This window comes from Heloderma suspectum, chromosome 4 (assembly GCF_057233095.1).
Source record: "Heloderma suspectum isolate Gila_16-S chromosome 4, 16-S_ref, whole genome shotgun sequence".
Taxonomy (NCBI): domain Eukaryota; kingdom Metazoa; phylum Chordata; class Lepidosauria; order Squamata; family Helodermatidae; genus Heloderma; species Heloderma suspectum.
This window is the reverse complement of record NC_139461.1, coordinates 225,784,714-225,809,497: the sequence shown is the minus strand read 5'-3', so window position 1 is coordinate 225,809,497 and position 24,784 is coordinate 225,784,714. Positions and strand designations below refer to the sequence as shown.

The following is a 24,784-nucleotide window of genomic DNA, read 5'->3' as shown; positions in this document are numbered from 1 at the left end:
TTTAAGTGCTTTTAGGAAGGAAGTCTTAGCGATGTATTTAGTTGTAAAAGAGAAGCATTCTATCCAGTTGGAATTAACAAGCAATACTACATTCAAGGATCCTAGGAAACTGTTATGAGAACTATGCGTGTATTCTGCTCTGTCCAAGAGAAGGCAACATTTTATCGATTTCCCACTGAGATGCTAATACTGGGCCAAAACCTATTTGATTTATTCATTGTTTCTTACTGATTGCAAGATTGGTCCTCACTGTGCACAAAAATCTTTTAAACTAAAAATATCACCATATGTTCTGCATTTAGCAAGCAGAATTCTATATTGTGCCAGTTTCCACCTCCCAGCTGAGCAGAGCAGAGCAGAGGAAGCTGCTCCAGCTGGTCTTGGGACTATGGAAGTAAACAAGCTCCCAGAGAGCGAGCGACCAGAGCGAGTGAACAGGGGGAGCAAACAGGAGTTGGCCAGTGGAGTTGTAGTGGCAGAAGAGACAAAGGAGACAAAGACAAAGAGTGAGTAGAGGACCAGGCACAGGCTACTCTAGAACAACCAGAAAGTTAGACACGAAAAGGGAAAAGAGACTATAGAAGGACAAGACTCTCCAGTGGTGGTGACCTGCAAGGTGTGTGCAATGTTTGTTTTCTTGCCTGAGAACAACATGGCCTACATGTGCAACAAGTGCAAGTTGATCACACTGCTGGAAGAAAAAGTAAGAGGACTGGAGCGGCAAGTGTCAGCCCTCCAGGGAATAAGAGAACACCAAGAGTTCTTGGACAGAGTGGTGGAACTACAGCAGCAAAGCGAAGTACAGGAGTTAGAAGAGCAACAGCAAGCTGAGGCAGAAGAGGAAACTGCTGAAGTGAGGAAAAATGAAGTAGAGGATACTCCTTAGAAAAGGGTAACAGGAGCAGAAGAACTATTATTTTATTTCATTTCTATACTGCCCAATAGCCGAAGCTCTCAGGGCGGTTCACAAAAATTAAAACCAAACAGCACACAATAAAAGAATTTAAAATATATAGAACATTAAAACCACAACATAACAATACAACCACAATAAAATATAATAATACAACCACTAAAAGACACTTGGCACCAGTGGAGGCAGAGGAACAAGGGAACCGTTTCCAGGTACTTGAGGATGAGACTGGAGAGCAGCCTGTAGAGGAAGAATTACAGGGGAACCTGCATGAGAGCGAGCAAAATGCTGAACGTCAGCCAAGTAGAGGCGATGAAACCAAGGCCTACAACTACAAGAAGAGTAGTAGTAGTGGGAGACTCCTTGCTGCGTGGGATCGAAACCCAAGTATGTCGTGAAGACCCGTGGACTCGCCAGGTATGCTGTCTCCCGGGAGGACGGATTAGAGATGTGACTGAAGGGTTACCTGCACTCATAAAGCCCACTGACATGTATCCCTTTCTTTTCATCCATGTGGGAACAAATGATACCGCCAAGCGGAGCTACGAAGAAATCACGTCAGACTTTGACGCTTTGGGAAGGAAACTCAAGAACTTTGGGGCCCAGATAGTTTTCTCATCCATACTTCCAGTAGTTAGAAGAGGGATAGAAAGGGCAAGGAAAATACTCTGGATAAATGACTGGCTATGAAGGTGGTGCCGAAGTGACAAATTTCAATTCTGGGAACAAGGGCTATACTTTCTGGAAGATGGACTGTTGGCAAGGGATGGGTTGCGCCTCACAAAGGCTGGGAAGAATGTGTTTGGCCACAGCATGAAGAACTTCATTAGGAGGGCTTTAAACTGAATCCTACAGCAAAGGGAGATGTAAAGTTGGGGGTAACAATGGACGAATGCTCATGAACTGCAACGGAGGGAACAGCTCTAATAGCGCCTAATAATAGTCTTCACAAAGATGTAGGAAGAAAATCAGACCATGAACCACATGGTCTTCGATGTCTATATACTAATGCCCAGAGTATGGGAAACAAACAGAACAAACCTGGACTCTTAATACAGGAAGGAAATTATAACTTGATAGGTATAACTGAGACTTGGTGGGATGACGCTCATGACTGGAATACAGCAACTGAAGGATATAACTTGTTCAAAAAGAACAGGAGGAACAGAAAGGGAGGTGGGGTTGCACTACATGTTAAAAATACACATCTTTGCCCAGAAATACAGGAGGATGAGCTCGGTAGCCCCATCGAGAGCATCTGGGTTAAAATAAATGGAGCAAAGAATAAAAGGAACCTGGTGGTCAGAGTCTACTACTGGCCACCCAATCAAGGAGAAGATGAAGATGAAACTTTTGAAATGCAAATGGCCAACGTTTCAAGGAAGCATGATGTAGTAGTAATGGGGGACTTCAATTTCTCCCATATTTGTTGGGAGACAAATTCTGCAAAACATGGCCCCTCCAGGAAATTCCTGACTTGTGTGGCAGATAACTTCCTCCTACAGAAAGCAGAGGAAGGAACTAGAGGATCAGCTATCCTTGACTTGATCCTAACCAACAGAGATGACTTAGTGGGTAAAGTAGCAGTTGCAGGAACTCTGGGGGAAAACGACCGTGTTATACTTGAGTTCATGGTTCTAAAGGAAGCAAAAGCTGAGTGTAGCCAAACCCGTACCCCGGATTTTAGGAAAGCTGATTTCAATAAACTCAAAATAATGATAAGTAAGGTCCCATGGCAAGCGACTCTAACAAGAAAAGGAGTCCAAGATGGGTGGGAGCTTTTAAAAAAGGAAATTCTCAAGGCACAATTACAAACAATTCCAACAAGAAGAAAAGGTGGAAGACAACAGAAGAAGCTAATGTAGCTTCACAAAAAGCTTAAGAGATGACCTGAAAACAAAAATGTACACATATTGGAAGTGGAAGGAAGGCCAAGTAACAAAGGAAGAGTACAGGCAGGTAGCACAGAATTGCAGGGATGGCGTCAGGAAGGCTAAAGCTGAGAATGAGCTGAGGTTAGTGAAGGATGCTAAAAGCAACAAAAAAGCTTTCTTCAGCTATGTGCATAGTAAAAGACAAGAGGAAAGAAATGGTGGTTCACCTATTAAATAAGGATGGCAAAATGTAGCAGATGACAAAGAAAAGGCAGAAGTGCTCAATTCCTACTTTGGCTCAGTCTTCTCCCGAAAGAGGGTCTACGACCCCCCTGGCAAAGTGAAGTACAGGCTGAAGGAGCAGGCTTGCAGCTTGAGATCGATAGGCATATGGTCAAGGAACACCTCATTACTTTGAATGAGCTCAAATCTTCAGGGCCAGATGAACTGCACCCTAGAGTAATAAAGGAACTGGCAGAATAACTCTCAGAACCGCTGTCTATTCTCTTTGAGAAATCATGGAGGACCGGGGAAGTGCCAGATGACTGGAGGAGGGCTAACGTTGTCCCTATCTTCAAAAAGGGAAAAAAGGAGGAACCTGGGAACTACAGACCAGTCAGTCTGACATCAATCCCTGGGAAAATTCTGGAGCAGATTATCAAGCAATCCACCTGGAAGCACCTTGAAAACAATGCAGTGATTACTTGAAGCCAACATGGATTTGTCAAGAACAAATCCAGCCAGACGAATCTGATCTCATTTTTTGAACAGGTAACCTCCCTTGTGGACTGTGGCAATGCTGTGGACATAATATACCTTGACTTCAGCAAAGCTTTCGGCAAAGTGCCCCATGATATCCTGATGAGCAAACTAGCTCAAAGTGGGCTAGATGAAACAACCATCAGGTGGATCCACAGCTGGCTACAGAATCAGACTCAGAGTGCTTATCAGTGGGACCTTCTCAAGCTGGGGAGAGGTAACGAGTGGGGTACCGCAGGGCTCAGTCCTGGGCCCAGTGCTCTTCAACATTTTTATTAATGACTTGGAGGAGGAGGTGCAGGGAATGCTGATCAAATTTGCAGATGACACAAAATTGGGCGGGATAGCAAATACTTTGGAAGACAGAAACAAAATTCAAAGTGATCTGGATAGACTGGAGCGCTGGGCAGAAAACAACAGAATTACATTTAATAGGGATAAATGCCAAGTTCTGCACCTAGAAAAAGAAACCAAATGCACAGTTACAAGATGGGGGATATGTGGTTCAACAACACCACAAGCGCGAAGGATCTTGGAATTGTTGTCGATCACAAGCTGAATATGAGCCAACAATGTGATCTGGCTGCAAAAAAGGCAAATTCTCTTTTGGGCTGCATTAATAGAAGCATAGCTTCCAAATCACGGGACGTACTAGTTCCCCTCTATTCAGCACTGGTTAGGCCTCATCTGGAGTACTGTGTCCAGTTCTGAGCACCGCACTTTAAGAAGGATGCAGACAAGCTGGAGAGGGTTCAGAGGAGGGCAACAAAGATGATCAGGGGACTGGAAACAAAGCCCTGTGAAGAGAGACTGAAAGAACTGGGCATGTTTAGCCTTGAGAAGAGAAGACTGAGGGGAGATATGATAGCACTCTTCAAGTACTTGAAAGGTTGTCACAGAGAGGAAGGCCAGGATCTCTTCTCGATCATCCCAGAATACAGGACACGGAATAATGGGCTCAAGTTACAGGAAGCCAGTTTCCGGTTGAACATCAGGAAAAACTTCCTGACTGTTAGAGCAATACGACAATGGAACCAATTACCTAGGGAGGTAGTGGGCTCTCCCACACTGGAGGCATTCAAGATGAGGCTGGACAGCCATCTGCCGGGGATGCTCTGACTTGGATTCCTGCATTGAGCAGGGGGTTGGACTTGAAGGTGTTGTAGGCCCCTTCCAACCCTACTATTCTATGATTCCTTATATTCTGCCACAACCACCCTGTCTACTATCTTGAAGGTAGTCCTCTCATAAACAACAGTAAAATCCTAACTGTCAGATCCCACATCCAATTATGGAACCCAACTAATCCTTCCAAATGTTCCTCATTTTAAATCCACCCCTAGAGCTGAGCTACTAAAAGAGGATAGCACAAAGTACTATACACATGGGATCTATTAATTTCCCTTGTTCATATAAGGCTCTTGGCTCTCCAAGTAAGGAGGCAAATTATGGTTTTGTTGAAATTGACTGACTTCGACAGGATCCAGTTGTCAACCGTTTATTCTGCTCTCCTCCTCAAATCTCCCTTGAACTGACAAATAAAAATCTATTTTACATAAATGTTTTCCCCAAATTCCTGTTTTTTTACTTGCTTTCAATATGCACCAAAACCTAATAAATATTTAAGAATATTCTAAAGCAAAGCTGCAGAGGTATACACGCTTTTCTGCGAACCAATGCTACGCTACCCATAAACAAAAATATTACATGTGAAAGCACAGAGTTGTTACAAAGCCTTTACTGAAGACTTTAAAAGAAAAAAAGGTCTTTGCTTCTTCTCTTTTCTTATAAAGCAAAGGTCTTTAAAAAAATAGCGAAAATTCCCTTAATCCTGTGCATTATATTGCTCTGAACTTCCAGTAGCAGGTTGTCCCACACACAAGATTCCAAATGTAGCCCATCAGCTGGAAAATGCCACATTATAACCAAGATAAAGTGGATATTTAACACAAGTTTTATGTCTCCTAGAAAAGGCTAAAACAGGTGCATTTGTCTTCCTTGCTTGAGTCGACTAAAGGTTTTGCAGTTATCTTTTTGAGACACGTCTGCTTTTTGGTGATGGCATGCTGTGACCTGGGTTATCCAGGTTGATATTGGAGATTCCTGCCTTGCATGATGGTTTTCTAATCCCTTTCCAACTCTATTACTCTGCGAACAGTGAACAATTCTATAAAAACAGTTCAGTTTATCTAGTCAAAATGAGCCAAGTTGGGACCAGTATTGAGATGTGTGGAAATGCTTTTTAGTGCATGTCAGAAATGTATCTGTGCTTGCAGAATATAAACTACATGCATGAGTATACACACCCCACACATATAGCTGCGATGTTTTTCTAGTGCAGACAAGTTTTAAGACGTGGAGTTGTTTTTCCATCTTCAGATTGCCACAAATCAAATTTTACTATCTTCACAACTGGTGAAATTAAACAGAGCTTGTCATTATTTATGGTGAGTGCTGTAAGTAATGCTAAAATAACACTTCACTACCTGAAACTTAAAAAAAAAAAAAAACAACTAGATCATGACAAGCTCCACTTTCTATATGCCAAAATATTTCTAAATCAAATACTTCTCCTTTAATTAATATTAATATGAATTGGTATAAAATTACTTGATCCAGCATTCTGTACACTTCACATACTTCTTTACTGAAGAGAAAAAATATTATGCATCTCATATATAGCCAGGGTAAATATATTTGGTAATGAAGTCAGATTTTGTTAGAACATTTTCAAGTAAATTAAATAATTTTTGTCAAACTATTTAAATGTCTTAGCAAACCATTTGGGAAAACTGAGCACTGCACTTGTTATTGACTTTGGCAAAGAATGGTATAACAAGGGCTTTTTTTGTTTAAAAAAGGGCTTTAAATCAAAATCTTAGTCTTTCTGTCAAAAGTGAGTAGACTTCTTGTGCTCTGCTTCTTGTAGCTTTTGGCTTCTCTCATATTTGATGACTCAATCATTACAGTTTTTGATAGTAATCATTTTGGCCCGTCCCAAAGACTCAAAGCCAGGAATCCAACCTTGTCATCACATTGGTTCACAGTGTAGAAATTCTGTACATATACTTAAACATGGAGGCTGAGATAGGTGATGAATGAGGCAAAATACTGCATGCCTGCCAGAAGCATAAAGCAGCTTGTATAGAGAAGGATAGCTATGCCATTTATTTAATTTGTGCAGTATACCTTTTTATCTGAGGGAGCCCAGGTGCACTACTGACAAAAGTGCAACATTTTAATAGCCAAATTAAGTAAACCAATGAATAATTGTGCCTCAAATAATGTTGGCTTAAACGATTAGATGTAAGATTACTATAAAGTCTCAAAAGGAAGGCTGACATAAGCAGTAATGGTGTTAGCCCATCATATAACTGGCCCACTTTTATCCCTATCTCTGCCACAGAAAACTCTTGACATGATCCTGGGCAACTCAGAGCAGCTTTGGGAGTTCTAAACAAGCAAGGGGTGAGGAAGTGCAAGTGAACTGCACATCCTGTTCCCATACTTTTTTTTATCAGTCTGAAGTTGAGCTATCTCTACAGGAAATCTTAAAATGACACTCATTTCCCCTGTCCTCATATAGTTCTCCTTACTGATTCTGCCTAGCCAATTGGCTTGTCAAGTCCAGAATCTTCTTCATTCGTCTTCCATTTCTACAGCTGTGTCAACTAGTTTACTAGTTGTGCTGGGAGGGCTAGGACAGGACAGAGCCTTCAAGATCGGAGCACTCTGCTCACCATAAGGAGTACGCCCTCAGATGCTTGGTTTTGATTTGAAACCATATCATTAAACCAAAGGCCATTAAACATTATTCAAAAATGCACGTTATATTGTTGTTTGCTAATACAGTAAATAACAAGTTACGCTGCACTATAATGCTACTGGAAATACACCATCATCAACTCCAATCACTATATTTTCAAACATGTATGCTGGAATTTAATTCTTAGGGTTGTATCCAATGTTGGATACACTGGATACAACCCTATACCCCATAGGACTTTAGTTAACCATTAGTAATTTAAGTTGTATTCATTTCAATAAAGCTACCCTAAGCAGGAGTAACATTGGATATAATCCTTAGTTTTCAGATGGTTGCATCCTAGGTAGAACCTAGTCATTGTTTTTAGCTGTGCACTGGATTAAAGATATTAGACTGCAATCCTATACTGAATTCAACGGGACTTGTTTCTGCGTGGAAAAAACATGGATAATGCTGCACTGTTAGTAAAAATGGTTGCTTTACTTAAGCACCCAAACACTGGAAGGTAACAGAATTGCATGCTCTTCCAAAGCGTGTTTAGTTAAGACAGACAGACAAGAAAAGAAAAGAAAAGAAAAGAAAAGAAAAGAAAAGAAAAGAAAAGAGGAGTTTTTAATCCAGTTGTGACTAAAGCCAGTAACTACTAATCTGTTCCTGGCAACTGAAGCTTATAGGGGAATACTGAATAAAAACTTGAATCAACTGGGTTATTTCATTCCATACAATGGGGGCTGCCTCAATGGGAATGAATAAATCAGCAGTGCATAGCCAAGAAACAGGCTCTGAAAAACGTTTTTTCTTAAGTAGGGTTGTTCATCAGCACCATAGTGAGAATAGTAAGGGGGAAAGAGAAAGCACTGCAGGATTTAAGACGAAGCAAGTGAAGGAAGGAAACCCAGAAGATGTACACCCACAATTTCTATTCCAGACTTTATGAATAGAAAGAATCCTACTCCTTCAGGATCACAGGCTTCCCCCATTCACCTGTCAGAAATAGCTTTTTCCCATCTCCCCTGCATATTTGATAAAGTTAATTTGTTTGTTTTGCTATCCAATAGAGCTTTATTAGTGGTACTAATTATTAAATAAAATATTTAAGAAAGTAATATACATTGCAATTTATTACAAAAAAGTGACATACATTTACTTGCTTAATCTGTTAAAAGTACAATGATGAAATCAATGGACTGATTAAAAATAGCTATAAATGGGCACTATCCCTGCCTCGGACAACTGTCTGAGCAATGGCTTTGTTGACCTGCAACTTCAGTCTAGATTAAACAAACTTCACAAACTGCTTTCTGAAGGAGGCAGCTCTGGATTAAGCAAAAAGGTCTGAATTCCCTCCTTCTCTCCAGCAGGCAATACCTCTGACAAAGCTATTTTTTCTTTTCCAGGAAATCTATGGATTTCCTATTCTGCAAAAGCTTTGCAGAAGTCTTATTCTTGCTCATAAGACTGATGGGCAGCCTTGCTTGAGTAGCAGTTTGGAGACAAAGGGTAACTGGGGAATACCGGAGCACTCCCAGGGAAAGCAGCTTTTATCTCGTTTTAGGGGAGGATCTCAACTGCAAATAGCATCTTCCAGTTTTCATTTACTTAACAAACACAAGGATCTGTGCTGCTGTAGCATATCTAGACAAGGTCTTATAATGTAAGTGGCAAATAAAAACTGGCTGGTCCATGGAGCTTTCATAAAATTGTCTGTTGGATGGGAAAACTTTCTACTAGGAATCAAATGGGAGTGTTTCGTTCCTTTAAATATATTAAGTTTTCCTATGTCTGTTAAAATACAGGACCTCTGGAAACTCACTAGAGTTCAGTTTAACCTAGTTTGTAAATCAATTCCACTTCACCAAAGTGATCTAATTCTGAGAAATCTCATTTAAAATGTGTGGGCGCGTGTGTGCACTATATATATATATATTTATATATATATATGTGTGTGTGTGTGTGTGTGTGTGTGTGTGTGCGTGCGTGCGTGCGTCACATAGTCACATAATTCCCAAGACAGCTGAATAGGTAGATGCCCAGGCATCAAGTCAATGATTCTTGAATGGTGGGGCAGGCTTGCCTTGGGGGGCACAACAGCACCATCACTGCCCCACCACCCCAAGTTTTCGGAGGGGAGCTTGTTCTTTTCTAATGCCAGTGGGGGATTACTTTCCCGATCCACAGAGTTTCACATGCAGCAGTAGTATGTATGCACATGACTGCATGCAAAGATCTCTGCACATTCATTCATATGCGGAACATCATTGCTAGGTTGAGGAAGCCCAGAGTTTAGAAAGGGCATATGAGTCTGAAGTGTTTGAGAAATGCTCTATTAAATACACATTCCAAAGCAACATCATGCTTGGTTTTAATACATACCCTTCTCTGGCACTTTCTATGGGTGATAAGTGATGGTGTGTATTGGTGAGGGCTGACTCAAGCATACGTTGCCTTGAAGGTACATCATGAGGCGGTGACAGGAGACCTGGAGATGGTCCATTATGGTTAGTGCTGGAACCAGTATACATGCCTAAGAAGGAAATAGAACATCCACCAGTGAAAAAGACTCAGCCCTGCAAAGTGTAAAACTTTGCTTAACCTCTCCTTAGCACAAATGTGACAGGCTAGGTTTCTCCTTTCCTTCTCTCTGCCATAAGACCCTTTTTGGGTTTGTCTATAAAGATGCCCATCATTGCAATGGTCATGATCCCTCCTCTGGCTTAACTAATCAGTGCCAGGCAGTGTATGTGAGTTTTGTCTTCACACACAAACAAACCTTTTTATTTGTATTACTTTATTTTCTTAATTGACACTAATACTGACCTTAGAAGGGACAAGTCCTACCTGAAATAAAATGCTGCAGTGTGGATTGCTCTTGTCTAGTGTTCCAGTTTGTGAGCCATGGCCTCCTTCATAATACTTGATTCCACTCCTATCTGGTTTCATCCCCTGCCCCCAATAGTTCATTCAGCATCTTCAGGGGGGTTTTGTGTGTGGGAGTTTTTCAACCAAATGTTTTGTACTTGAGCAAACCTTGGAATTTCCCTGAACCTGCTGATACTTCCCTCTTGTGCACAAATGGTACCATTTTAAGAACATCAGAAGAGCCCTGCTGCATCAGACCAAAGGCCTATCTAGTCCAGCACCTTGGTTCTCATACTGGCCAATCTAATGCCTATGGGAAGCCTACAAGCAGGACATGAGTGCAATAACAATCTCCTGCTCATGTTCCCAAGCAACTAGTATTCAGAGATACACTGCCTCTGATGCTGGAGGCAACATGTTTATTTATTACATTTATCTTCTGCTTTCTTTCCTCCTTATGGAACCCAAGGCAGCATACATAATCCTCTTCCTCTCAAATTTATCCTCACAACAACCCTGTGAGATAGTTGGGCTGAGAGTCTGTGACTGGCCAAAGTCACCCAATGAGCTTCCAGGGCCGAGTGGGACTAGAATCCAGATCTCCCGACTCCCAGTCCAACACTCTTGCCACTACATCACACTGGCTCTCATATATCCATCATGAGTCAGTAGCCATTGACAGCATTATCCCCCATGAATCTGTCTAATCCCCTTTTAAAGCTGTCCACACTGGCAGCTATAGCTATATCTTGTGGAAGTGAATTCCATACTTTAACTGTATGCTGTCTTGAATCTCCCGCTATTTAGCTTCATGGGATGACCCGAGGTTCTAATATTATGCAAATGGGAGAAAACCTCTCCCTATCCACTTTTTCCACACCATACATACTTTTATACACCTCTATCATATCCCCCCCTTACTTGCCTTTCTTCTAAGCTAAAAAGCTGCAAACACTGTAACCTTTCTTCATACAGTTGCTCCAGCACCTTGATCAGTTGGGTTGCCCTTTTGTGCACCATTTCCAGCTCATCAATACCCTTTTCGAGGTGTGGTTACCAGAGCTGTGTGAAGTATTCCAAATGTGATTATACCATAGGGTTGAATAAAGGATTCATGATACTGGCAGTTTTATTTTTGATTCCTTTCCTAATGATCCCCAAAATGGAATATGCGTTTTGGCTCCATAAACTATTGCACTCACCTCTATACATCAGATAGCGGAAATTATTAAATAGGGGATTTAGGATTTGTATGCCTACAGAGATGTGAACATATTGAGGTTAGAAGCAAGAGGAAATGTAAGGAAGCGCACACACACACACACACAACTGGAAAAGTTTTCTGGGTTAAAAACACACACAAACAAATAAATTAATTCAGGTGCTGCATGACTGTTTAAACTAACACTTTAAAAAACAACAAAGGCAGACATGAGGGAAGGGCTAACATTCATTGTGAAGACAGATACAGTCAGGGCCAGAAATATTGGAACAAGGATAACTGTTTTGGCAGTTGGCCTCTGTACACCACTACATTGAAGTTGAAAGGAAACACACCCAGATGGGAGCGAAGTCAGGACTTTCAGTTGTAATTCAAAGGGTTTGACAAAAGTGGGGCACTAACCATTCAGGAAGTACAGCCAGTGGCATACACACACACCCATCGTTGGGGACTCATAAATAATGGAACAAACCAACATCATTCCAAACTTAAGGATTCCCTTTAATACCTGGATGAAAATCCTTTGCAGTCAATGACTGCCTGAAGTCTGGAACCCATGGACATGACCAAATGCTGAGTTTCCTCCCTCAAGATGCTTTGCCGCCAGGCCTTTACTGCAGCTGCCTTCAGCTGCTGCTTGTTTGTGGGTCTTTCTGCCTTCAGTCTTGTCTTCAGGAAGTGAAAAGCATACTCTGTTGGGTTGAGTTCAGGTGAGTGACTTGGCCATTGAAGAACATCCCACTTCTTTGCCTTGAGAAACTCTTGGGTAGCTTTTGCTGTATGTTTGGGGTCATTATCCAACTGCAATATGAAGCAGCGTCCTATCAGTTTGGCAGCATTCAGCTGAATCTGAGCAGAAAGTATAGCCCTATACACTTCAGAATTCATCCTGCTGCTTTTATCAGCAGTCAGGTCATCAATAAACACCAGTGACCCGGTTCCATTGGCAGCCATACATGCCCATGCCATAACACAGCCTCCACCGTGTTTGACAGATGATGTGGTATGCTTTGGATCATGAGCTGTTCCTTTCCTTCTCCATACTTTTCTCTTCCCATCATTCTGGTACAAGTTAATCTTGGTTTCATCAGTCCAAAGAATCTTATTCCAGAACTGGGCAGGCTTTTTTAGGTGTTTGCTGGCAAAGGCTAATCTGGCCTGTCTGTTCTTGAGCGTTACCAGTGGTTTGCACCTTGTTGTGAAGCCTCTGTATTTACATTCATAAAGCCGTCTCTTGACTGTAGATGTTGACAATGACATGCCTACCTCCACAAGAGCGTTCTTGACCTGGCTAGATGTTGTGAAAGGGTTCCTCTTCACCATGAGCAGAATTCTGCAGCCATCCACTTTAGTTGTCTTCTGTGGTCTTCCAGGCTTTTTGCTGTTGCTGAGCTTGCCAGTTAATTCCTTCTTTTTCAGGATGTTCCAAACTGTTGTATTGGCCACTCCCACTGTTTTTGCTATCTCTCTGATTGGTTTATTTTGTTTCCTCAGCCTAATGATGGCCTCCCTCACTCGCATGGACACCTCTTTGGACCTCATGTTGGGAGTTCCAGTGAACAGCTACCAAATGCAAATGTAACACTCAGAACCACCTCCAGGCCTTTTATCTCCTTGATTGGTCACGGGGCACCCAGGAAACAGGCCACACCTGGCCATGCAGCTGCTTGTCAGCCATTTGTTCCATTACTTATGAGCCACCAACAATGTGTGTGTGTGTGGGTGTGGGTGTGTGTGTATATATATATATATATATATATATATGTGTGTGTGTGTGTGTGTGTGTGTGTATGTGTATACGTATACCACTGCCTGTACTTCCTGAATGGTTAGTGCCCCACTTTTATCAAACCCCTTGAATTACAGCTAAAAGTCCTGACTTCGCTCCCATCTGGGTGTGTTTCCTTTCACCTTCAATGTGGTGGTGTATAGAGGCCAACTGCCAAAACAGTTGAAGAAAGAAGGTCGTGAGATGCTGAGGTCCCTCCACAGTGGCAAGAAAGCATGTTGCATTGTTTTTACATATGCCTGGCTGCAGCCTGAATCTTCACTGGAGCCACATCCCTTCAACTCTGGCTGTTTTCCATCAGATCATCCTCTATGTAAGGTGACCTGGCATTTTAATTTTCCTGGTATTTTCACGAGGTGATATATATTGCTGAGAAATTCGAGGGATGTGAGATGAGGGAAGCAGGGAACAAAAGAAGATATATGTGTGTGTGTGTGTGTATGTGTGTGTCCCAGCCTGCAGCTCTTTCCTGGTGTGGAGGTTTGTTTTTTTACAGCTGTGCAACCCTCTGCCCCCACACACATATTCTTCTGTAAATGTATGCCTCACCAGATTTACAATAATAAATACAATAATGCAGTGAGCTAGAAATAATGACTGTTTCCACCCTTTCTGTTCATCCGCATCATTTTCCTCCCAGGTCACAAAGCTGTTGTCCAAGCCCTACATGTTATACACATAAACTTCTGCCAGGCAGGACAGGTGCAATTTCAGTGACAGTGTAATGTTACCCTCCTGAGCCCAGTAAAGAAATGATATGAGCAAAAATAAGAAAGAATATGAGTCTAGTGAATCACACCTTCTTGAATGGAACAGACTGACGTCTTTCCGGATTTTTGAAGAACTGGCTTCACTTCAGACTGAGAATCTCATGGAACTTCATGACATCTTTTAGTCCCAGCTTGATACTATCAGTGACTTTACTCTCTCATTAACTTCAGTGATTTTGGAACAGGCTGATGTACTTGCACTTAAACTGAGTGTGCTATCTCCACATGTCTGTATTTTTACAAGTGTTCCAAACCACAAAATCTATCTTACGGTATGGGAAAGTCCCTCTGGGGAATATGTGACAGCCTATTACTAACAGTTGAGAAAATATTGTTCTATCACTTTTTGTCTGCAGACAGAATCATTGACTCTACCTCTGCTTTCATTTATATATCAGAAATCTGTGTGGTTCCAGGGTGTGATAATTTCCTTTTGGCATAGGTTTGGTTGATAAACCCATACTATTGACAGCCAGACGATTTTTCAAAAAGATGTACTACATTATCATCACATCATCATCAAGCTGCTACTTTATTTAATTAGTTCACTGGAACATAGATTGTATTAATAACTAGATATGGCTTTAATGTCTTAGGATGAATGTAAGCCCATGCCCCAACTGGTGGTGGCTTTGATCCACCACCACCACATTACTGAGATCTTCACTTTGATGTGGGTTTGCTAACAAAACAATTTGCAAGCAACAGGGGGTTGAGAAACATTGAATCAATGGTAGTGGGTTTATAGGCTATGGTAGAACCTGGCTATGGAAATTATAGACCAGAATAGGAAGGATCTAGTTGAATGACCTGTGCTGAAGCAGGGCATTTTTTCCCACCAGGTTGCCCTTCCTGAAATAAATTTTAAGAAATTAAAGCTAAGCGAGAAATGAATGGCCCAGTTCATATGTAACAACAACCCATGGATTACTTAAACCATGGGTTGTCAGGGCCTCCTGCAACTGAGCACCTCCTGGGCACTCACTGCTTCTGCTTTGCATCTGTTTTGCTAAACAACCCAGGAATGTCCAGATCTGGCATTGTGGGTTGTTGAGGGTTAAACAACCCAGAGTCTGAACCCATGGTTTGTTCCCGGATTAAAACTATGGCTGTTTAACCCTCAACAGTCCAGAGTGCTGGGTTTGGACGTCGTCACTAACAACTCAGGAATGGGGTGTTCCTGGGTTGTTTAGCAAAGCAGATGCAAAATGGCAGTGGCAAATGGGCCAGAGGCAGCACCTGTGTTTGCTTGCTCCTATGCAGCTTAACCTATACGAAACCCATGAATTGGTGTTACATGCAAACCATGTGATTGTCTAATTTTAATAATATTTTTTTGCCTTGATGCATCAGGGATAGTTTGTACATGGAATCAAACTTCTATTTAGAGCTCATCTAGCAAGGTGATCTACATCTGCAACTAGGTGAGTCACCTCTTCATTCAGTCATGGGCCGGACCTGAACTATACTTCAGAATTAGATTATACGGAGCAATTTTCATGATTTTTTCACACAAGTTGGAATAATATGGGCTATGTTATTGGTAAGATGTTTCTCTTTTGGGGAATGAACTGCCTTTGTATCATGTTTTTAATTTTTATTTGTAAGTTACTTAAATTTACAGTGCAGGATACTGGCTAAAATAAGCAACTTCTCTGCTCTAATTATTTTATATTTACACATCTGCCACAGTTGTTTTGATTACCATTATCTTTCCCCCTTATTCCTGCTAGGAATGTAATGTCTGAATCAGCCATCACATAGCCCTCTATTAACATCAGTTAACTAAAACCTCTACATATTAAGTATTAGAACATGAACTTTCGTGTGTGTGTGTGTGTGTGTGTGTGTATACATACGCACACATTGTTGTAGCATTCTAAAACACAATTAAATACACCAATACCAAAGATTCTCTTCCCTGAAGTTGGGTGAATCTAAGCCCACTAAAATCAACAGGCTTAAGCACAGCTTCCTCTAACTAAGGATTGCAACCTTAATCTCACTTCAGAATGAACATTTATTTTAGCTGCTTTCAGATGTCACAAAATTATCTTGGCTAAGCACAGAATCACCATTCTGTGACACCGCAATGATCTATCTCCTACCCCAACAATTTGTCTACCAACAGTGGCTAAATGGGTACCTCAGATACCATTTTGTATTAATCCCTAGCATCTGGTAGATACGTGGCCTCTAAAATTGGATGTTTCTTAAGAGCACTTAGGTACTTAGTTGCTAAACACGGAGCTGCTCTATGCTGTTTTCGCTGTTGTCAAAAAGCACAAGCTTCTTGCTAAACATGGGCTACCTTCCCAGCTAGTCCTAGGCAGTTGTCTCCATATTTTTATGTAGCAACTGCCTGGCAGCAAGAATTGAGTATGGCTTAGGCAACTGCATAGCATTTAATGTTTAAACACATACCAAGTTTGATATGGGTACCCACTGCAGGGAACTCCAGATTCCTGTAGTAGCATATACCTGCATAAAGAAGAGACATGAGTATAAGGAAAACACATGGGTCCTTTTCAGATATGAATTTGCACATAGAGTTAACATGAGTTGGGGTGGCATCACAATGACAATGTCACCCCTACCCTATCTGCGTTCATTAGAACACCTAAAAAGAGCTCCCATGCATATAACAGAGCTCTTGATCAGTTACAGCAGGGATCCCAATCACATGGATAGAACCCTCCACTTGCACAGAGCTCTGTTCAGACATTCTAATGGAGACTGCAGCCACAATGCTGCTACTCTGTGTGCAAATTCATGCCTGAAGAGGGCTATGCTTTTCCCTCATAAGGTATAATGCCCCCCCCCCCCGAGTGTTCTCAACATGTTACATAACTCCAGTGTACACTAAGGCTTTTTGGCTTATATCCTGTCATATCACTAATCTCCAAAGAACAGCCTTCTTAAGGAGGTATTCTCTGTTTGGAGCCTATGACCATAGACACAAAATGGTGTACACACTGAAGTCAGTGAAGTGTCTGCTGGTTTGCTGAGAAAATACTTTACTCCATATTCTGCAAAACTACTATTTGTCTATCCTGAAAAATTGCAGTTCTGGAAAAGCAAAGGACACTGCAATACAGGTGTACAGTTTGTCTCCTTGGACTTATGTTAAAGGATGAAACATTCAGTTGTTTTAGTTCCTTAATGTATGTTCAAGTGAGGAATGATCACCAAGGTGCAACGTGCTGCACATAAGCCCTCTTTCTACTATGTATCTCTCAGCTTGGGAAAGATGGTCTTGGGCTTCTTAACGCATTAACCACTTCAGCTTATAAATATATGTCATACATCAAAATCTAAATGGTTTAACCTTTAGCACTAACATCTGTTACTAAACTAGCATCACAGACCATCTGGGATAAAGGCTTTTTAGGGTTTCTGCCAAGTAACTGCAAAAGGAAGAAAAGAAAGATAAAACATAAGTCCAGAAAATACAGAGATAGAGAAAAACGCCCCACAAACTCCTCTGTGCTGTGCTCTGTGTGCGTCAACCATCCATTTCACATTTGGAGTCAATATGGCCCAGTGGACTTCTAGATGTTAGTAATGCACATCTTTTTTTTAACAAATCCTGAACTCAAGTGGGCCGCCTCAGAAAGATTCAGATTGCATCTGAAGTGATACAAGTCTTCTCTGAAGTGGTCCAAACCTAATCAGGCTGCTCCCAAAGCTTCAGTTCCACTTCTGAGGGGTGGACAGTCTGCAGTTAGTTACAAAAGGATACATTTCCCCACCCACCAACTCTTCATAAAAGGAAACTGCCAGGTAGTGGGCAGGGAGAAGACTGGATGTAATTCTGTGACGGACAGCCATACCTTCCAATGAGGAAATGATTTTACCAGGGCTCTCCTTTTTATTTCCAATCACAGTGCTTTTGGGAGGGAAGAAGAAGAACTTAACAGAAGGTGTTCCACTGTTTTCACTGCATTTTGTGACCTAAGGTAGCAGAGGCGGCAAGAGTGCTCAGGGCTTCCAGGAATTGATTGAGAGCCAGCACTAGCTGGATGCATGTTCAGTGTTCTCCATAACCTGAGTAAAACTTTCCCACACTTTCCTTCTAGGTGCCAGTACAGGGAGGACAGGGCATCACTTTTCTGCTCCAGGTGATGGCTGCCTGCAAGTTATAATAGGGGGCCAGGAGCTTCAGGGAGAGTAGGTTGTGGAGGTGGGCAGAACTGGTCTTGCCAGCTCTGCTGCCTCCTCTCCCACTGCTTATCATAGAAAGCCTAGTAATGCACTGGGCTTCTTGCTCTGAAACAGAGAGTGAGAAGGACACCCTCTCTCTGCCTGTTGTAAAGATACAGGGAAAGAGGGTGCTCTGAGGACTTTAGAAGCAGGGAAGGGTTTTGATGCATGGTTGCACACTTGCTCTTAATATAAAGCCACACTGATAACTTGAGCTTCTCAGCTCTCTGAAACAAAAGAGTAAGAAGGATCACACACACACACACACACACACACACAGCCTGGAAGAGTAAGGTGCTGCTGGTCTCTGAGGGCTTTACAAGTAGGTAGGGTTTTACAGGTGCATGAAGTACTATTCTAACTGTGTGTGTGTGTTTGTGAGAGAGTGCATATCACAACTACATAACAACAAAGAACACAGCAAATTGCCCACTAAAGGGCGAAAGAAATCTCTTTTAAAAATACCCCAAATGCCAGAGGCTCCCTGACCCCTTGTGCGACATTATAGTGTGCACAAGCACTACAGTGTGCGCTTTTATATTCTCAGTAAAGTGTCATCCATCCACTCCCTCAAGAATGAAGTACTTTCTGTGACTTCTGTGCCATTTTTTAGCAGAAATCAAGAACAAAACACACACTAAAACTGGTTTTCATTCATTATAACTTGGTACCTCTGCACCTGTCCTTCTGGAATTTTGCAGGTTCCTTACCTAGGGGCACCTCTACGATGCATGCTATTTTCATACAAATTGTCCACAAAACCACAGGGAGGGCAGGGAAATACCCTTTAATCCCCTCAAACTTAAAGACCCCCACTGCACAAAAAATCCTGCACCCCATCTGCCTGAAATTGGGTAGATGGGGCCACTATGCCTGAAAATTTAATCCAATTCTGCCAAGAAACAGAGAAATTATAGGTGCCTCTTTAAGAAAAAGAAACTCATTAAACACAGAAACACCTGTAACCATTACTCTGAATTTTTTTAGGCTTCATCTACTCAGAGACCCTGGTTCACACATAATGCTAAGCCATGGTTTATTTAACCTATGGGTTGTGAAATCTGAGTTGTTTAAACCATGGGTTATTTTTGCATGTGAATGCAGAACCATGAGGTTGTTTCACCAGGCTACAGAGGCAGAGGGCAAGAGTGGCAAAAGAACAACAACCAGTCACTCTACATGTCAGTACTACAGCACTACAAAGGCATTTTGGATATAGGTGTAGAGGAATATGCATTGTACTATGTGGAATTGATAACAATTTATTGTATTTTGTGGACGTGACTAGTTCCACACATGTATGTTGTGAGATACATGTATGTTGTAAGTAATAGGAATTATTCTTGAAACTGAAGGAAGGCTGCTGCAAGTGGGTTGGCTAGGTACTGGAAGCATCAAGCTGTTTAGTTTTGCAGGGATACCTTTGTCTAGGTGTTACTGGTGTCAGTGGCAGGCCTGCTTACATTGAGAACAATGAGAATAGTGGTAAGCCCAGGTCCGAAACTAAAGATGAGGTTATCGAAATCATGGGGGTTATAAAAAAAACAGGGTTTGATTTGTTTGGGAGAGAGATCCTGAGAGAAGGAGAAACCCGCCATACGTGCTTAGAATGGCTTCACCCACCATGTCTCCCATTTAGATAAAACTTTAAAACTTTGATATTGACTGTTAGATTGAGAAGAACTCAGGTATTACTATGTTAACAATATGCTTGCTATTATTTTCATTATACTTTTAGTGATTATAACTTGTGTGTATTTAGAGATGTTTGTAATCTGCCTCATCTTAGCTAAAGCTTGTTATTCTCTTAGACTGTTTGAGCAATAAATATATATTCTTTAATATCATATTTGCGTTGTCTGCCCTAAGAGAGATTTCAGAGACCACTACCCATACATTAATTCTTAAAGTCCTAAACACTTGGTAAAGATTTGCAAATCTATCGCTGAGTGGGGTCTGACCTTAAAGCCACTGTATTCTCTCTTGATCTGGTGAATCTCACATACATCCGTTCAAGTTTAGGAAACAAGCTAGCCAGATGGAGTGAGAAGAAGTTACTCATCTCACAGGGAGGAAATGGGCGAAGAAGGAGGCAAACAAACAAGCCAGGGATTGAGAAAAAAAAAACCTTGGTTTGTTCTATTGTCTGCCAGACAAACCCTGGGTTAAATATACCATGGGTTAGTATTATGTGTGAAGCAGGTTGTTAGTGGCCGCTAAGCTTGCAACTTCCATCCAATTTTGTCAAAAAATAAGAGTTCTAGCTGCTTATTCATTTTACCGTGATAGTCAATGAGGACAAATGAAGCTTTAGATTTCCTGAAGCAAGCTTCCATTCAGACCTGAGGTAAAGCGAGTTATGCTCAAAGTGGTCTGACATAAAGTGACCCACTATCCAAAGCATGTTCTGAATTGGAATTTTTTTTCTGTGCACATTCTTCTGAGGCTTGGATCTGGTAGATTTGGGTTCATATACTACCTGAGCACAAATTAACTGGCAATATCTGGGCAAGTCATTTGTACCTCAGTCTTAGCTTTCTTAGTAAAATAATATCTTATCACTCAGAGCTACCACATAGGAACAATACATAATTTTGTGTAAAGCAATTTCTACAATTTAACATCGGAGGGCTGTTGCCTTACTTTCCCTGCATGTTGGCTTCCTGGAAGCATTTCTGGTTGGCCACTGTTGGCAACAGAGTGCTGGACTAGATAGCACCTCAGTTTGATACAGTAAGGCTCTTCTAGTGGTCTTAAATGTTTTCAGAAATGATTGATAATAGCTTGAGGTTTCATTGATCCAATACTAAAGTACTACTACATTAGTAATTTTAAAAATGTAGAACTGGAAGGTCCACATATTGTGATTACACAGAGCATTCTTCTCATATATTCTCTACTTCTAGCCCAAGCACAGGTTTGCTTTGAAGTTTAGCACATGGGATAGGAGAGGTGGAAAAATGATTCATCTCTGTATGTAAGCTTTCATCCTTGACACATTTAAAATATGCTGCAGCCTTAGTTTAGGGGAAAAGGTTCTTGGTAATCCAAGTAATCCCAATGGCACAGCACTCTGTACCTTAATGCTGTGGTTTCTTTGAGAAAACAGCCCAGCATAAACAAGTATTTTCAAGTGGAATAAAACAAAGCATTATATAGTGGATTTGACTGCACATTACTTTTTGAAGCCTGTGTAGTTTAGTATGTACGCTACATAGGAATTTTGATTCCCAAACATTTTACTAAAGCAACCTTCCAAATGGAATTCTAGCTCTGCTTGAGAGACCCACCTGTTGGTTCCAATTACTAACTTGGAAGGAAAATGTCTTTAGTGCTTTGTGCTCTATCTTATACATATGCTGGCAGCCTGGCATCCTACCCACAATGCTGCTGTACCTACCCACAAGGCTCTGACTCATTATTCATGAATTAGCTTCATTTAGCTTAAGAATTCACTTAACTCCTTAGTCCTGTCCCTGAACCAAAATGAAGACTAAGCACGTGTAACTCCATTTGCACATCCCTTTATCTTTGTCTCTTTCTTTCCTCTCCACTCCCCCCTTTGTTATCTCTCCCCCTGTCAAAATAGAGATTGTAAGTTCCTTGGGGCAAGGAGTCTCTTTCTTTGCATGTGGCTCTGTAAATAACACAAATACTACTACTACTCATAATCATAATGATGATTTATGATGATTTATAATAAGAAATAGTGCCTACATATCATGTAGGACAGAAGCGTCATGAAATGAGGCAGTTTTATAATCAGGCCCTAAATTATGGACTCCCAAACTGATTTCATAATATTGTGGATTATGTTTAATTCATGTTAACAGGTTGATGCACTGCAAAACAAAATTGGCCAGATTCTCAGAACTAATTGTTGTAAATGCAGCCAGTCCTCTATAAAAATCATCCTACTACGCACTGCAATCTCTTCCCATTCCAGCACCTTTCAAACAATGATTCCGCATCCTCAGAGACTTGCATCTCCAAGCTACTAACAGCAAAAGTGATGGAAACAAAGCAACAGAAGTTGTTCAAGGACGAGTGAGCTGGATGAGAAGGCCAGGGGTGAAATCCTCAACAAAGGCAGGATTTGTATTTACTGCATCTTCAGAAGAAAAAACAAAAAGCTAAGTTTGATTACTTGTGGTTCAGGACTCCCTGACATATTTTTTCAAGTCTTTCACTACACTTATGATAATAAGGACTACAAAATCTTTTATGTGATGTAATAAACTGCTAATATAATTTGTGAGAAATGAAGGAGATCCATGTCTACCATGATTATAGTTATCTCTTATAAGCAGCCACTTCTGTTCTTGTCAGTTGTTACAGAAAAGTTAACACAAATGACCCCTTGACTTCTCCATATGTCCCCAAAAGCTCATTCTGGAACAGTATCTTATAGTTTTTCTTTGGTTTCAGCTTTAGCAATATGAAAAGTTATGGCATAAATAATGAGTAAGTTGTTTATTAACCAAACAGTTTCAAATTATAAGCTATTTTGTTCACACATCCTGGGAGTCTTTACTTCGATTCATGGTGGTATGGCAGAAGGTACATGAAGAATCTGTTCACAATAATTGACTGTCTGTGGATTTTGGCCAGGAAGCAACTGTCTGATTTTCCCAATGGTAAATAATTTGTCTGATGGCTAATTCATAATTTGTATGGCAAGGTGCCTTGTGGTGCAAATGTGAATTGGCCATCAGACAAATTACTTACTATTGGGAAAATGATCATAAATGTGATGCCTGTATCACAAAAGCACAGGAACACCATCAAGAGCAAACCTTTTTTTGTAGGACACATTTTAAATCAGTTATCTGCATATTTTATCTGTGACACAGCAAGGTTATCAATGAATGCTTTTAGTGCTACTTTGAAAGCAGGGATACTTCTTAAATATGCAGAATTTGAGATCTGTATTTATTTGCTATATTACATTGTTCCTCTCAGGAGCTCAGTGCAGCATGTTACCCTCACAACAGCCTTGCAAAGTAGGTTGAGCCAACAACAAGTGATTTTGCCTAAGGCTCCCTGGTAAGCTTTGTAGCTGGGTGGGGATTTGAATCTAGGTTTCCGACGGCATATGCTGCATTGTATTTATCAGAAAAACTCCCACCTGATATTAGGTCATGGTGGCCCATTGATCGCCCACACTTTCCATCCAAAATGTGTTGCGAAGAAGGGTGAAGCTGCTGCATGGCTAAGCACTCACTTAATATGTCTTGTTCGGCATCAGAGCACGAATGTAGCTATAAGAGGAGGATAAAATAAGAGAGATTTTCATTTTCAAAGTACAGAACTAAAGTGCAGCTAATTGGATGCATATGCCTTTTAGCTTATAGCCTACATATAGATGGAAGAAACAAAATGTCATTGTTTCCAGCCTTGGAGTAATTGAAGATATATTAGGTGCTTAGTGCTTCTAATTAGAGATCATTTGGGTTTTCTTGAGCACACAAATTAAGCATACTAATCTGAAACCAGCAGCATTTTTGTTCGCAGTAACATAATGTACCCTTGTGCTCTTCACAGTTTTATGGAGTAATTTAGCTGCATATTATTTTCCCATAGTATCTTGGGTTCCTTCTCTTGAAAGGACTGCATCACTTTTGTAACTGCAATGGTTGGAAAGCCATTTGATAGGGGAGAAACAGTGTTTGCACTTATCAGATTAGAGCTGGCAAAATGGCGGGCTGTTAGTAATGTGCAAGAGGTACTGCTGATATGTCAGCTGTTTTCCATGTAAATTAATGCATTGGCAAAAGTGTCCAAAGCATGCTTTCTGCAAACCACAATGTCGATCATATTAAAAACAGCAGGAGAGGCGAATTAAGAAAGAAAAGCATTTCTAATTCTCCTTCAAACATGCTGATGTTGCCAAGCTTTTGTCATAACACAAGGCTCAAATTACACAGAAACAACCATCCTATGCTGCGGCTGTTAATAAATGGTTATTGTTTTGAAGTTTACAGTTTTGCATTCCGCCTTCCCCTGGGCTCAGTTATTCTAAACTAAAAGATCTAGGCAAATCAGTTTAGCATTCGGTCCTACAGGCAGCTTGTTTTTTCGTATGCAAAGATTGAAAATTCTGGATCACAATCAGCAGCTGCAGCCAATAAAGGTTGAAAATACTACAACCAAATAACTGCTTCATTTTGTTCTATCAAAGGGAAAATCCTAGGCATGTTTAGACAGAAAGAAGTCCCACAACTCCCAACATTCCCCAGCCAGTAGTGCTGGCTGGGGAATGCTGGGAGTTGTAGGACTTTTTTCTGTCTAAACATGCATAGGATTGCACCCTAAAATAATTTAAAGGTCCTTGATATAGCACTGCCTGAACAAAGGTAGGAATTAAATACATTGGGGAAGGGCTGCAGTTCGGTGGCAGAACACATGCTTGGCATGCAAAATTTCCCAAGCACGGGAATTTCCAAAAAGGAAGGGGAAAGATACTCCTGCCTGAAGCCCTGGAGAGCTGCCGCTGGTCAGAATAAACAATACTGAGCTAGATGGACCAATGGCCTGACTGTATAAGGGAGCTTCCTATAACCTCATAGAGAGCAATTCTGTGCCCCCTAGACAGTGTCTGTTGGACACAGTATTGTTCAGTTTCTGGA

At 41.1% G+C, this 24,784-nt stretch overlaps 2 protein-coding genes across 7 annotated transcripts in view; one reads left to right on the top strand and one right to left on the bottom strand.

Moving 5' to 3' along the window:
• Positions 1-22,672, top strand: part of LOC146348149 (doublesex- and mab-3-related transcription factor 2-like) — an 81,997-nt gene extending 59,325 nt beyond the window's left edge. For 2 of the 5 annotated variants that reach the window (XR_014790545.1, XR_014790552.1), the window contains exons 8-9: positions 15,306-15,376; positions 22,102-22,272. The gene's annotated coding sequence lies outside the window, so the exon portion shown is untranslated. Of the gene's footprint in view, positions 1-15,305; positions 15,377-22,101 lie in introns of all 5 variants that reach the window. The other 3 variants (XR_014790542.1, XR_014790544.1, XR_014790550.1) reach the window with 3 other exon arrangements.
• The window catches only part of GLIS1 (GLIS family zinc finger 1), a 317,137-nt gene that overhangs the window by 29,482 nt on the left and 262,871 nt on the right, over positions 1-24,784 (bottom strand). Inside the window, exons 7-9 of one of the 2 annotated variants that reach the window (XM_084852469.1) lie at positions 23,284-23,416; positions 16,377-16,433; positions 9,686-9,836 (exon numbers count right to left, since the gene is read on the bottom strand). In XM_084852469.1, coding sequence (XP_084708595.1) covers positions 9,686-9,836; positions 16,377-16,433; positions 23,284-23,416 — 341 coding nt within the window. The remainder of the gene's footprint in view (positions 1-9,685; positions 9,837-16,376; positions 16,434-23,283; positions 23,417-24,784) is intronic. The other variant, XM_084852470.1, reaches the window with a different exon arrangement.